This window comes from Acomys russatus, chromosome 23 (assembly GCF_903995435.1).
Source record: "Acomys russatus chromosome 23, mAcoRus1.1, whole genome shotgun sequence".
In the NCBI taxonomy this organism is placed as follows: domain Eukaryota; kingdom Metazoa; phylum Chordata; class Mammalia; order Rodentia; family Muridae; genus Acomys; species Acomys russatus.
Window position 1 is genome coordinate 38,105,326 of NC_067159.1, and position 14,770 is coordinate 38,120,095.

The 14,770-nt window shown below is 41.2% G+C and overlaps 1 protein-coding gene across 3 annotated transcripts in view; it reads left to right on the plus strand.

Moving 5' to 3' along the window:
• The window catches only part of Ppp3ca (protein phosphatase 3 catalytic subunit alpha), a 280,533-nt gene that overhangs the window by 253,706 nt on the left and 12,057 nt on the right, over nt 1–14,770 (plus strand). For all 3 annotated transcript variants that reach the window (XM_051166061.1, XM_051166062.1, XM_051166063.1), the window contains exon 11: nt 12,167–12,251. In XM_051166061.1, coding sequence (XP_051022018.1) covers nt 12,167–12,251 — 85 coding nt within the window. The remainder of the gene's footprint in view (nt 1–12,166; nt 12,252–14,770) is intronic.

Consider the following 14,770-nt stretch of genomic DNA (forward strand, 5'->3'; position numbering starts at 1 on the left):
GCAGCAAAGGAGGAAGAGAGATAATGAAGGAATATTTATATTAGATATGATGTAGAATACTTTATGAAACTGGACTTTTGCACTATCCTTTGCCCATAAACACTAGTTGAGAACTTGAGGAACTGAAGCAGGGATGTGAGTTCAAGGTCAGCCTGGGCCTCATGTTGAGACTTCGTTCTTAGCCTACAAGAGCAATACAAGAGATGGCTTCCATGTAGCTGTTTCAGCATCGTCTTCTCTGGGAAGTTACACGTGTTTCATTTGGGTGAGAAGTGCAGGTGTGTGCGAGTGCACAGAAAGGACCCCGGCCACACCATAGTTCTCTCCCGTTAGCTTCTGCCTTACAAGGAGCCTGCCTGACATAGGGCTGCAGCTCGCGTTGCATTGGCCTGTGGTGGGGTTTTCAGGTTTTGTTTTTTGTTTGTTTTTTGTTTTGTTTTATGTGTGTGTTTGTTTTGTCTTTTGTTTTATTTTGTTTTGTGTTAACCACCAAATACTAACTACCTGCTTGAAAAGTTTGCAAAAAGTTTACTGCCAAAGAATGTCTCCTGAGCCCCAAATTTATATGTATTATGGGCCTTGTTTCCTTTCCATTTCTGATTTGGGATGATAAAATGAGTGTATGCTTTCAATTTAGGAGAAAGAAGCTCCAGTAGATGACTCTTTCTCGTCTGGTAGTTGGTCCTCATTCATGAAGAAGACTCATTTAAGACAAGGAGTCCTAAGTGATCCCGAGGAGCGGGGAGAAGCTCCCAGAAATGCTTTTCAACACCAAAGCTTCTGTTTTGTTCATTACCACAGTGAAGAAAGCTGGCCTGGCAGAGAGCACCAGAAAGCTAGCGACAGATTTGTGAGTGAGGCACACTCGCTCATCTGGGATTTGCTTTTGTCTTGAAGTCATAGACTCTGAGGTCACTCTCTTCTCCTTTAAATACAAATTATGTTTGAGACTGTGATATTTGATAAGCCACGCTAACAAGAAAATGTTGGGGAGGTGAAATTGAAATCCTGTCGCATAAGAAAGAAAAGGAAAGAATAATAAAAGGAATGCATTTGAAGCCAAGTATAGTTCCAGGCTGCCCTGGAAACACAATATTAAATTAGAACTTCTGTCTCTGCTTTCAACTAAAGAGAAAGCCACATGGTAGGACCCCTGTCCTCTCCACATGCTTTTCTATCCTAATGCTGACCACAAGCGAGGCAGCCATGGGAGCTGATCAGATTTCCTCGTGCTTCTGTGAAACCATCTCAACTGTGTGCAAAGAAATGTTCTTGATTCGAATTACTAGGTAATTCTTCATGTGTGATGTCACAGAGCCCAGAGTGACTCCTTTAAATGTCTCACATAAGGATCTTTGTATGGAGACTTTGGAGCCTACTGTGGCATTTTTATGGCCCCTGGGGTATCCCTGAAAGGGTTTGGCTATAGGAATTTCTACCAGAGCTATGCTTATGGCGCCATGACAGGTGCTTGACCTTCCTCACATGACACCATTGACACAAGTTACTCTCAGGAAAAAGTATATGAGGATCCTAAGTACTCAGGGTTTACCACCAGAGTCAAGGCGTTATTTCCAGCAAGTAGTGGCACTATCTAAATGTTAAGTTTTGACTTTAAGAATCTAAAGGGGTTGAGTCAGTTAAGCCCGAAAGTTTTATTCTTGATGTCTCTTCTGCTTAATGCTAAAGAGCTGCTCCCTCAGAACTATTCACTGATTATTATTTCCAAGCCACTCATTTCTATGTACAGCATTTGGCTTGCAATATAGGGAGAAAAATTGTATGCTTGGTAACAATTGGTGGTTTAGGAGGGGGACATGAAATATTTGTTAATCGTTTATTGAATTTCTTTTAGAATGCTAAGATCAGACACATGGCTTTGTGTGTATAGGCACCAGAGATCTGCCCCCCAGAATATATCAAATCTTTCTGTAGAAATATAAAACAGAGAGAGAGAGAGAATAGCACAAAGAGCTCTCTGGGTTGCCTGTGTGGTTCTGCTTCTGGCTGCAGTCAAGGATAACCTGAAAACAAGTTAACACAATGAAGGCAGAATTCTCAGCCAGAAATCATGCATGTACATAAATAAAGGATGAACAAGGCTATAATTTAGGAACATGGTAAATTATCTCAGTTCAAGTGGTTAAAGCTGAACAAAGGTTAAAATACAACTTAAAGGAAATGGTTCAAAAGAACTTCTAAGCATTTCAAAGTGTCCTCAGTTCTGGTGAATTCACAGAACTGAGAGTAAGTAGCTTATTGTGATGGGGTAAACCAAGGCACAGAAGGGACAATGTGCAGGGATAACCAATGACTTCTCTTAACTTCATGATTGAGTAAAACTGGCACAGTTAACTCAGAGTGCCCACGAGGAATTGGAAAAAAAAAAAAATAATAACCCTTTGAAACAAGAAATCAGGGCTGAAGACAAACTCACATTGTGAGTGAACCAGGCCTCCAGAATTGCTGATGTAGGGGTAAGAATTAAAAAAAAGAAAAAAGAAAAGAAAAACTGATATTTCAGAAGAAACGGGACAAAAGAAAGTAACCAAGTGAGGGAGGAGAAACCCTCTGACAGGAGCTCCAGAGCCAGTGTGAGGGAGCAGGGTGGATGCAGCTGTTTGAAAGTATTTGCACACAATACTGCAAATGTAATGGGAGACATAGTTCTGGCCAGAAAATTAAATCTCAAGACCATAACTTTGGCAATCAGACACCAGACTAGAGAGCAAGGAGAACTGTGCGGATGGGCTTGGAGGGAGAAAAAAAGAAGGAAGAAATGTTATAATTATATAATGGTGTGAAAAATGAAAAGGAAGTAAATATGTTGCTTTTATTATGACAGAACAAAAACATGACAGTATTTGGAAACAAATAAAATAAAATATGGGATACCTTAGCTTTAATATCACATTATGCATTTGTCCTTATATACCCTATAACTGAGTAAATAACTGCAGAGGTTGGAACTGTTCTCATGAGTCTAGGATAGATGCCACATTCTCCTTAGAGAACGTACCTGGTCTCTAATATACAAGTAGTGGTTATACTTTAAAGGAGTGAGTGCCAGGATAGCCAGGGCTACACAGAAAAACCCTGTCTCCAAAAACAAACAGCAAAACAATAAAAATTAATTTTAAAAAAGAACAAACAGCAGCAACAACAAAAGGTTGGATAAATACTCTAAAGTATATAGTTTTTAAATTATTTTTCAATGAGATGGTCTGTGTTCTTTTATGAAAACTATTTTACTCTTTCACCTTTATCTCATGAGACATTGACCTCCCACTTTTCCCCCAAACCCTCTAGACACAGACCTTGCTTGTGGTGGTCCACTTTGTTCTGAGGACTGAGACAGGCTGCAGTCATGTCTTCTCTAATTACTGCACTCTGGAGTCCATCCTTGAGCTTGGATGGTATCAAACAGACATCAGGCCCCATCTCAGAGCTGCTTGATAGTCATGAGGATCGCCAAATCAGCCTCTCCTTGCACACAGGGAGCTGTCCCAGTTGGAAGAACAGAACTCGAGCATCCTGTTCTTTATAAGCAGCACATCTGAGCTCTTCCCAGTCTCCAAGGCCCTGAGCCTAGTGCTTCAGTGGGCAGCTCCATCCCTGCACTCAGCCTCGCAGAAGGTCGGCTTGTGAGCATGCTGCCGCCTTAGCTCTTCCACGTACTTGTGAGGGAAGTCAGCAGCATGCTACTATAATGCACCCTAGCTGTAGCGTATCTTTCCAGCCGGTGGCTTTAAGCAAATGACTACTTCGTGAGTGTCTCCTTCAAATGGTGATTAACAGAGCCACCACCGTGTAGTTGTTCTGAGTGTGTTAGGAAATGCTGTGAGTAAAGCATGCAGAACACAATTGTGAAGACCATGGGAAGAGGCTCCATAGTTACCATAAGTCACCCAAAGTTTTCCTGCTGGTTTTTTTTGGGGGGTGGGGGCATAGTTTAAAAAGAGAAAAAAAACCTTACTACATGTCCTCATTATTGACAAAAACAGCTTGCCTGAGCTGTGAACCATCAGAAGGGTTGGAAATAGGCTGGTCTTAAATAAGTTCAGCACATGCTGCTGTGCCTGGTTCATTCCTTGTCCATTGGGGAAGCTGCATTCCTTTCCTCCCCAGTATACATATGACATGTATGTTGTCATGTGACTTTGTCTACACTATAATACATGAGACAAACTTACCACTTCGCTGTACTTACCCTTTTGCCATTCAATTAGTGACATTTAAATATCATTAGAACACTAAATGTATAAATCCATAGGGTATGGAACTATGTTCTAGCCATTTGCTTTCTCACAGTACTTTGCATGGGTTCTAGTTTGCTTTCTGTTGCTGTGACAAACACCATGACCAAAGGCAATTTGGAGAGGAAATAATTTATTTGGCTTACCCTTCTGATTGCAATCGACCACTGAAGGAAAACAGGGCCAGAACTCAAGGTAGGAACCTGGAGGCGGGACCCACGGTGGAAAAGCTGCTTCCTGGCATGCTCTCTGACACCAGCTTTCGTAACCCATCTCAAGGCAACTTCCCAAGGAGTAGCATTGCCCACACTGGGTGGGGCCTCCCCACACCACTCAACAATCAAGGCAGTTCCAAAAGACAGGTCCACAGGGCAATCTGGCCTAGACAGTGTCTTTGTTGAAATTATCTTTTCCCAGTTTGTGTCAGATGATAATACAAACTTACCAGGACAGCATGCATGCCTAATCAGGTCCATAGTAAAGGCCTGATAGAATCATTGCGTTTTCACCCATAGCCACAGGTTTTTGAGAGATACCTAGCCATGGTAATCCGAGACCTTACTTATTAACTTGGCAGTTACTTTAAAAAAATTTTTGTTGTCACTGTTTTTTTAAAAATTGTTTTGTTTTGTTCTGTTTACTTTGACAAAGGGGTTGCCCCAGTCCAAACTTTGCAGGCTCTGTTTCTCCATTGATAAACAGAGAAGCATAAATGTTCCTGGTATGGCACACAGGAGCTATGTGGTCTTCCCTTGAAATTTTTATACAAGGTTTCTAAAGTCTTTAATTTTCACCCTAGTGAGAATTACAAACATTGTCCATTTCTGTGGTTCTTCTCAGTAATCACTGTTCTAACTGAACACACCATCTCAGAGAACAGCAGTGCATCAGATCACATTAGAGTTTGTAAGTAAAGTACTGTTGTAGGACTGACCAGCTAGTGACTAGAATCGGGCACGTAGGTCCATTCCTTCTTAAGGCTTCCTATGCAAAGAACGTTTTATGACCAGACAAGTGAACAGGCAGGGTCTCTGTTCTTCCTTAAAATCTATTACTCACCAGAGGGTTTTTTTTTTTTTTTTTAATTTATATATCTAAAGATCCTCTGGGGCTTTCAGAATGAGGTATTTGAGTAGCTGTATGCCAAATACCATACCAGTGTTACCTGTTAACTCACAAGATTTTTGGCTTACGGGAAAAGTATAGGATTGTGGCTTAGAGCGGGGTCGGTGTTAGGCTCCACCTGTGGGCGGTTATATAGTAGAGTTTAACTACAAAGGAGAACCCTAAGCTATGCTTGGAAGAGCCTGGTTGTCACTTAAGTTTGACTCTGCCTGGGTGCTGGCAGTACAGATCCTGAGCTGTGGCTTGTGGAGGAGAGAGTGTCCAATGGCTGTCACTTCCGAACCTGAGAGTAATCTAGTTGTGGCTAGGACAGCCTGCAGGCTGGAGGATGGGGTCTGCTGCATCACTAGACACATTTAAAGGAGAATTTAAAGGGACCCTTTCTTCACAAACATGCTGGACCTGAAGCCTAGACAACTCATGACAGTTCTTTACTTCTTTCTCAATTGCCTTTTTCCCATTCTAATCACTGTGGTCTCCCTGGACCCAGTCACTGGAAACATTAAAGAAGTCTCCTGACTTGAAACAGTGCCACTTCCTTCTCACATTATCGTTTGGAGATCAGTTCCAGAAAAATTCATCTCATTGCATATTAAACATTGACAAGCACTGATTAACCTGCAGCTGGAGTTACAGGCAGATATGAGCTGCCCAGTGTGGGTGCTGGGACCCAAACTTAGGTCCTATATAAGTGCAGTATGTACTCTTAATCACAGAATTATCTCTCCAGCTATCTTTCCAGCCCCATAATAATGACTTTTAAAGACTGATTTTTTTCCCACAAAGGCTAATATGAAAGTATTCCTCTTTACAAGGCATGACCACAAAGTTTCCCAAAAAAGTGCAATCCTACTTCTCTATTCTCCCTGTTTATTTATCCTTCACTAAGATGCTTCAAGATGCTTCAACAGTTATTTTCAGTGATGTGCTGTAAAATATTTAAGAACCTGTCCTCCAGCACACTGTTGTCACTTCCAATATATTTGTTTTTGTCTATGATGATGCATCCCAGAACCTCCCACAAGAGACAATGCCTTATTCATCCTTCCAATGCTAAACACAGTGGGCTGTTAGTAAAGGCACACGTGGTAAGGGAGGGAGGGATTTGGAGAGAAAGTTGTGTTACAAATAGCCTGAGCTGTGTACCTTTAATTCCGTTTGCCTGGGCTTATAGCAGTAGTGGAAGCTCCTCTGTGCTGTGAACTATGAACGGAGTGACAAGGTCAGCATCTCCTACATGGCAGGTACTCAGTGTGGCTAGAGCCTCTTCATTCTCACGCTCACACACCCCTGTAATGCTGTTTGCAGCACCATTCCAGACTGAAATCCACCCTGTGAGCAGTGGTGGCACTTACTCAGCAAGCCACTTGGCACAGACACCTTTCCTAAGAAGTTGTGGGGTAGACGTGTGCACAGAGGGCAGGAAGGACACAATATAAAGAATTCTTTAGATTGCCTTAATCTTTATATTGGCCTTCCCAACTTTGAGGAAAATAGTGTGTGGGGTTGTTTGATTCCAAAAATGTTAGAATAATGCCCTGGCATACCAGAATATCAGAACTTCAAAGATGAAAAAAGCAGCAAGAAAAAAAGTGATAATTATTAGAATAGAAACATAAAGTGAAATTTTACTTGAAATTACTATTTTCTTAGTGTATAAAATAATACCTTTCAGTTTGGGACTTCCAAGTTGAAATAAGAGATTATATTCTTTTCAATGAAAACTACCAGAGATATTTTGTATATCTTTACCTATATGACCATGGCACAGTACCACATCAAGGCAAGATAGTACAAGAAAGCTTACTATGATACTGTATGTGCATGTGACAGGTAAAAAATATTTAGAATGCACACATTTATTTTGCTGTTATGGATTGAGACAATTTATAATGGATGTGCATTTTCAAAACAGATCTTAAATGATCTCAGGAAAATATGACAAATTAAGAGGGCAATACTAGCCAGGCGGTGGTGGCGCACGCCTTTAATGCCAGCACTCGGGAGGCAGAGGCAGGCGGATTGCTGAGGCCAGCCTGGTCTACAAAGGGAGTCCAGGACAGCCAAGGCTACACAGAGAAACCCTGTCTCGAAAAAAAACTAAACAAAAACAAAAACAAAACAAAAACAAAAAAAGACCAATTTTGAGCTAGGAGTGGAGGTTGAAATCACCATTGCAGATGCCTAAGTCAACTATTTTAATAAATTGACTTAATCAGGAAAAAAAAAAGGAAGTAGGCTGTAATGGCAGTGAAGAAATGGTCTGGCATTGAGAGCGAGAGCAGGCAAAGAGTGAGCGCTTCCTTCTTCTGCATCTCTTAAATAGGCTGCAGGAGATGTGGCCCAGATGAAAGGTGGACCTTCTCTCCTTAAAAGGTCTGGATTAGGCTGTTTCCATGTTCTGGCTATTATGAATAAGGCCTCTGTGGAATACTACTCGGCTATTAAAGTCAAGGAATTGCCGAAATTTGTGGACAAATGGATTGAACTAGAAATGATCATAATGAGTGAGTTAACCCAGAAGCAGAAAGACTGAAATGGTATATACTCACTTATAACTAGACACTAGCCCAAGGGACATGTCCCATGAAAGTCTTCACCTACCAGGAAAGTGGGATAGATGTGAGGACATCCTTTTGGGACTCTAGGTAAGAGAAGTATGGGAGAATGGGGAAATAGAAGGATCCAGAGGGTCCTAGAAACCTACAAGTAGGTTATGACGAACAGATGTGGGCCCAGGAGTTGTGCTCAAACTATGGCACCAACCAAGGACAATACGTGCAGTAAACATCAAACCCCTATCCAGATCTAGCCAATGGACAGGACATTCTTCACAGATGAGTGAAGAGTGGGGACTGACTTTCACATGAACTCTGGTGCCCCATATTTGACCATGTCCCCTTCATGGGGAGGCCTGGTGGCACTCAGAGGAAGGATAGCAAGTTACCAAGAAGAGACTTTATACCCTATAATCATATACAGGGGAAGGAGGTCCCCCTCATTCACAGTCATAGGGGAGAGGAATAGGGTGAAAGTGGGAGGGAGGGAGGAATGGGAGGATAGAAGGGACAGGATAACAATTGAGATGTAATATGAATGAATTAATAAATAAATGAATTTTTTAAAAAGATCTGGACTAAAAAAAAAAAAAAGAGGGCAATACTAAGTATAAGGTCACGCCCATGTTAACGGTCCTCTGTGGCTTACTTCCATCAAGTCTAGTGAGAATCCATGACACTCCTATATGCTAATCTCTTTTTGATAGTTTATCAAGTTGAGATTGCATGATATGAGTATTAGACTTTGAATAATTAAAAAAATATCTAAAGTTATCCCCAGGAAAAAAATGTCTAAGATGAGTTTTGACAGATGCACTGGCTTGCCATACCATAACTGTTGAAGCAGAGACAGGAGGATTGCCATGGGCTTTAAACTACCCTGGGCTACAGTTTGAGGCAATGCTGAACCACCAAATAATACCACGTCTTGGGTCCAAGGGGATAAAGGTAATCTTACTGTCTCTTCTTGGAGCTTATGGTAAACTTATTTGAATGTTTTAGCAAATGTATTCTAGTTTTATGAATTTCTAAAGAGATTTTCCCCCAAAATTCTGTCGTTGTCATTTATTGGGGGATATGACTATGTATATGTGATAGAGTATTTATTACCTACTGTGAAGTAATTCATTTGAGATAAAGATGTGAACAGTAGCACATGATTGTGACTGTCAGAATGCTCATTTCCTATTGAAGAGTAGTACCAACATTCTTCTATAGGTCAGCCCTCAGAGAGTGGAGCAGCACGCTCAACATAATTTATTTTCCTCCTTTCCCTACAAAGATTGTTACTTTCCATGGCTCTTGCTATGGGTTTTACAAGTCCTTTATTGGTGACTTTTTTGTGAGGTCATCTTCTGCATTTCTCACTTGTTTGATTTTATGTTCAATCGTTCTCCTTTCTCCTAAAGATGTGCAGTTTTAGCTCTAGAATTTTAACCTCTCCTCACTAATTTTCTTGTTTGCATTTCTAAATATAGTCAGCCATGTTGGAGTGCTCCCACACTTTCCGTTCTGTGTGTCAGTGGATTGGTTTCATGATCTGGCCAGATTGTATGCTGGAAAGTGCCAGAGTCTCTTTCCTTGCCCAGCACCTCATGACCTCTGAGATGATTGGTCAGTAGTGGGTAGGAAATAAGAGAACAAAGAGGGACGAGATGCTAGACTGAACTCAGAACTGAAGGGACAGACTGATAAGGCAAGTGGAAGCTCGCCTGCACAGACCGCTGCCATCCCACTTAGGACTCCTTTTTTAAGACAAATATTCTTTGGTAGTCTTGGTCAGTAATCACATACGATCTAAACACAATGAATTGAAAAAAAGTAATGTGCAGGAAAGTCTAAATTACAAATACCCTTAGAATCTCAGACTAAGGCATGAGGCTGAGGTCATGCTCTGTGTTTTCTTCTCTGGTATCCAGTGAATGAAGGAGTTCTTAGTAGCATCTCATGGCTCATTTTTACCATGGGTTATGCTGGAGAATCGTTTTTTTCCATATGAATTTGAACTCACCCACTAAGTTGTGAGGAAGATAACTGGAAATGGCAAGCCCTGCCCATTAATGTGAGGGAGTAACTGCCATGGTGTGGTTACCACAAGAAGGAAAGAAATAGACAGCAATGTGGGCTGCTTCCATGAGAGAAGGATGGTTGAGTGATGCAGCTCACTGGCTGGTACCCATCTCCTGAGGATACCCATGCATCTATGATGTGAATATGCATAAGCATTACATCTGAAGATTAATCACATAGAAGAAGGTTCCTTCTGTTTTTACTGGAAATTTTTCAAAATTGTCCATGTTGTCACAATTTTTTCTTCTTAAAGAAATGTGAGAATGAAGGGCAATTGCTTGGCTCTTAACAAACAATGAAAACGATTCCAAATTATGTTCAGAAACAAAGATAGTTACTTCAGAAAGCTTCTTCTTAACATGGATTAAGAGAGCAAAATATGGCACACACCTTTAGTCTCCGCACTTGGGAGGCAGAGGCAGTTGGATCTCTGTGAGTTCAAGGCCAGTCTGGTCTACAAAGTAAGTTTCAGGACGGCCAAGACTACACAGCAAAACTTTGTCTCAGGAAGAGAAAGAAAAAAAGAAAGTAAGGAAAATATATTTCACATATCACCTGGTCTCAGCAAATCTTAGGGGCTTGAACTGTTCTTTCATATTAAGGGGTTTGGGTGAGTTTAAAGTGTGTGTGTGTGTGTGTGTGTGTGTGTGTACAGTAAATATTTTAAAATTACTATGTTGGAGTTTCTGTACGTCAGACTTGTTGTAAACCTATATGACAAGATTTCTAAGAAAACAACAACATAAGGGACAGTTGGGCTCATAGTTTGTGACAATTTTCTTGGCTTTGCCACAGGAGGCATGGTGGGTAGAGCGACTCACAGGAAGAGAGAGATGCAATGCCACCATTCGCTGTATTTCTCATTTTCCCCCTTTTAATTTCTCCATGTCCCAAGCTTGTTGGAAGATGTCACCCACATTAACTTGGAAGTTATTCAAAGTGTGTGTTTTACTAGATTCCTAGGCACTGCTCAGACCAGTCAGGTTGACTGTATCAGCCATTACAGAAATCCTCTTCAATTTTTTTTTTAACCTTTATATTTTGTTGTAATCTTAAGAGTGGCTAGGAATGTATCTCAATGTATGATATTTGCTGACCGTTCACAAGGGCCTATGTTCAATCACCAGTCATACACACAAATCTTAACAAGTGTTTTCTGAATTTTGTACATTTTGAGAATTAACAAATAAAATAGATTTACTAAAAATCATGTAGTATTGTAGGAAATTATTTTAAAAGAATATCTAATAGAAACTGCTTATATTGGCAGTAACTTAAGTATATTTTTAAAAATTCATTTGGAAAATTCTAGGAGTTGTGAAACACACCTGGACAGAACCATGCATCACTTACAAAGATGTTTAAAGTTCTTTATGTTATTTTGTATATATGAGTATTTGCCTACATATATGTATGTGTACCACATGTGTGTGTTACCCACAGAAACCAGAAGAGGGTACCAGATCCCCTGAATCTGGAGTTACAGTTACAGATGGTTGTGAACCAACATGTGTGTTCTGGGAACCAAACCCAGGACAACTGCAAATAAGTGCTCCAGCCACTGAGCCATGCCTTCAACGTGAGACCTGTGATACATTTTTATTATCATTTGTACCTTAGTCTCTTCATAATTCAATTCAATTTTTCATATTTTTCTGCAGAACTCATGGTGAAAGAATGTCTAGTGCTGCAAGAAGTGTTTATGACAGTAAATGGCACAAATGTTCCTTTAGAAAGCATGGAGCTGCAGGGACTCTGGACTGTTAGGTTTTATGAGAATTTCTGAGAGCCTGGTAGTTTCCCAAGGTAGTCTTCCAGCTTGTAGCTAAAATGTAGAAAAACACTAATTCACCATCTTCTATCTCAGAAGAGAAGAGAAAGTCAGAAGCCAGAGGAGAAAGAAAACCTCCTGTCCTCTGCTCCGTGATCTATCTCCTCAGCTGGGCTTTACCCCTGGGAATTCACCTCAGTTCCTCTTTGTCTTGGTGGTTCAGATCCTGGTATCAGTTATCCAAAGTGCGGATGTCAGTTCAAAGGCAGAAAGAGCAAACAAAGCAAAACTGATCATGCAAATTGTAACTGTCCACTAGTAGAGTTGTGAGAAATTGTGGTCAGGTTAAAAAGTCACTGACTGGTACATTGTGTTTTAAAATGCAGGAGCCACGGCCGCAGCCCGGAAGGAGGTCATCAGGAACAAGATCCGAGCAATAGGCAAAATGGCCAGAGTGTTCTCAGTTCTCAGGTGGGCTCATCTTTCCTCCCTTTCTGTTTAGACTATTACTGTATGTCACACAGTAGCTGTCATAGCACTTTGCTCCAGTAGTTTAAATGTTTCACTAGGAAAGGTTTGCGTTCCTTGAACTGTTTCTTGCTTTTTAAAAGGAAACTCACTTCATTTGCAGTTTACTTAACATTTCAATCTGCTAGCCCATGTCCATGAAGGAAGGCTGTATAAATGGATTGTGGTGCACTTTATCCCTCCTTTCGCTGCAGGATTAAAAACATTTGACTGGGAAAGTAAGTGGGATCTGTTCTCATTTGTAGTCTGGCTTTTGGGGGTGAACATCAACCATAAAGCTGTCTGGGTGAGCCCCAATGAGTCACTTAGGCAGAACAAGAGCCATCTCCTGTTGGCGTTTCCTATAGGAGGTTGTTTACCTCTCAGCAGATCATGAAGCATCCTAGTGATGTTATTAAGCATGTGCTTTGAAAACAAATGTTGTATTGAAGAGACTTCCCCGCACCTTACTCTAAGACTCTATTCCTAGAATGTTCAGTAACTATATGTCTCTTCAAAAAGACCACTTTTAAGTATGGTGCCATTTTTACATGAAAAGTGTTCATTCATGGTCACATACATTAATATAGATAGATAGAAATGCTTCGGGACTTATACAACTGTACAGTTGTGACGAATGACTACTGTATCTCTCTCTCTCTCTCTCTCTCTCTCTCTCTCTCTCTCTCTCTCTCTCTCTCTCTCTCTCTCTCTCTCTCCTCTCTCCTTCCCCTCCCTTACCTCTTCTCTTCTCTTCCCACTGCCTCCTTTTCTCTCTGCAACTGGAAGCCAAACGTCTTACTCAATCTCTATCTATTGAGGCAGGTGTCTTGCTGAGCCTGGACTTCACCCATTCCAGCTAGCATAGATAGCCAGCTTGGCTCTGACTCCTGAGTGCTGAGAGCTCCACTCTTACTTGCACAGCAAGTGTTTTATCCACTGAGATATCTCCCAGCCTTTAGTTCTCCGCCCCGCCCCCGGGAGGAGGAGGAGGGGCTCTGCTAGCTCTTGATTGCTCTCCCTGCTCTTTCTGCTACTCATTGAAGAGTCACTGAAGAGTCACTGAGTGACTTGATGCTGAAAGCAGGGCCCTGTGAGAAGATGGGGAAGCCCCCCCCCCATCCTTTCACAAGGACATGCCAAGTCAGCAGCTGCTCTGAGGCAGCTAGTGCCCTTGTGAAACATCACATTGAGGGTGGAAATGGATCCCTCCACTCCTACACCTCAGTGAGCAAAGCCCAGACTCTTGGGAATCACTCATTCCTACAATGAGTAGATTGCATCAAACTGAAAACTAAGCATATGCCAAAAGGATAATCCAGCAATGTAGAGGGTCACTGCGTTACCAAGGTGGCACTGGATCGGGACAAGGAAAAATTGTGAGGGAAGTCATCTGAGCAGATAGACATAACCTTCATGAAGAAACTGACTAGAGAGTTCAAACCAAAGAAGGTATCATGTGGAAAGGTCCTTAGGTAGAAATAGGTTGAACAATTCTGAGGACCGTCCAGAAGTCCTGTGTGGCTGAAGAAATTACCTTTGGGGATAAACAACTGTGTGAAAATCCTGTGTTGAGCAGGTACCTCAGTCACAAACATACATGTATTATCCTTAGGCTTACCAAACCAGGCTCTTCTTTTCCTAATGAAGTTACCTTATGGAGAAATAAAACCACAAAGCATTTCTATATAAAAGCACACAAAGGAAACCAAAACAAAGAAAAAAGCAGGAGAAGCCTCAGTATAAATAAAAGTTTCATAACTTGAGTTTTCAGACGACATAAAGGTAGATGAGTGAATGCTATGGCATCCTACACATCTCAAAGGTCTGGAGTGTTCCTTTAGTTAGGCCCATGACTACCGCTATCTAATGCTAATCATGACTTGTGACTTAAGGTTGTATATGTCAATAGTAAGTAAAAACAAGGTTCATTTTCTGCAGTCCATTCTAAAGGCATCTGTGGGCTTTATGTAAGATACAGTCATATCCTCAGAAAGCAAACTAAGCTTGGTAGGCCATGCTGAACATTCAGTTTACAGTGGAATTTGAGCTAGGCAGTTCACACAGCCAGATTGGAAACACAGACATAAACTAATGCACGACTCTGAAGCATGCGCTGTATATTTGAGCAGATGCTTTGCTGTGGCTTTATATTTCCCAGGTGGATTGTTCTTAACGAGATTATTATAAGAGGAGAGCTGTGAAGAATAGGTTGAAGTCTGGTGGGTAGGACTCCAGACTGAAGGTAATTCAGTAAAGAAATCATGACAAAGTCATGAGAAATCATAAGGAATAGTCACATGGTCCTAGGACCAGTGCTGATGGACTCTTTTTGAGGTGTATACTAAATGCTGGATGTTGGTCCCCATGTTATACACATTTAACAGTAATCTACGTGGCAAATTTATACAGCTGGCATGAGTTTGCTTTAGAACAAGTCATATGTATGTGTCCACACTCAGTGGAAGAGCAGCACTGACGTC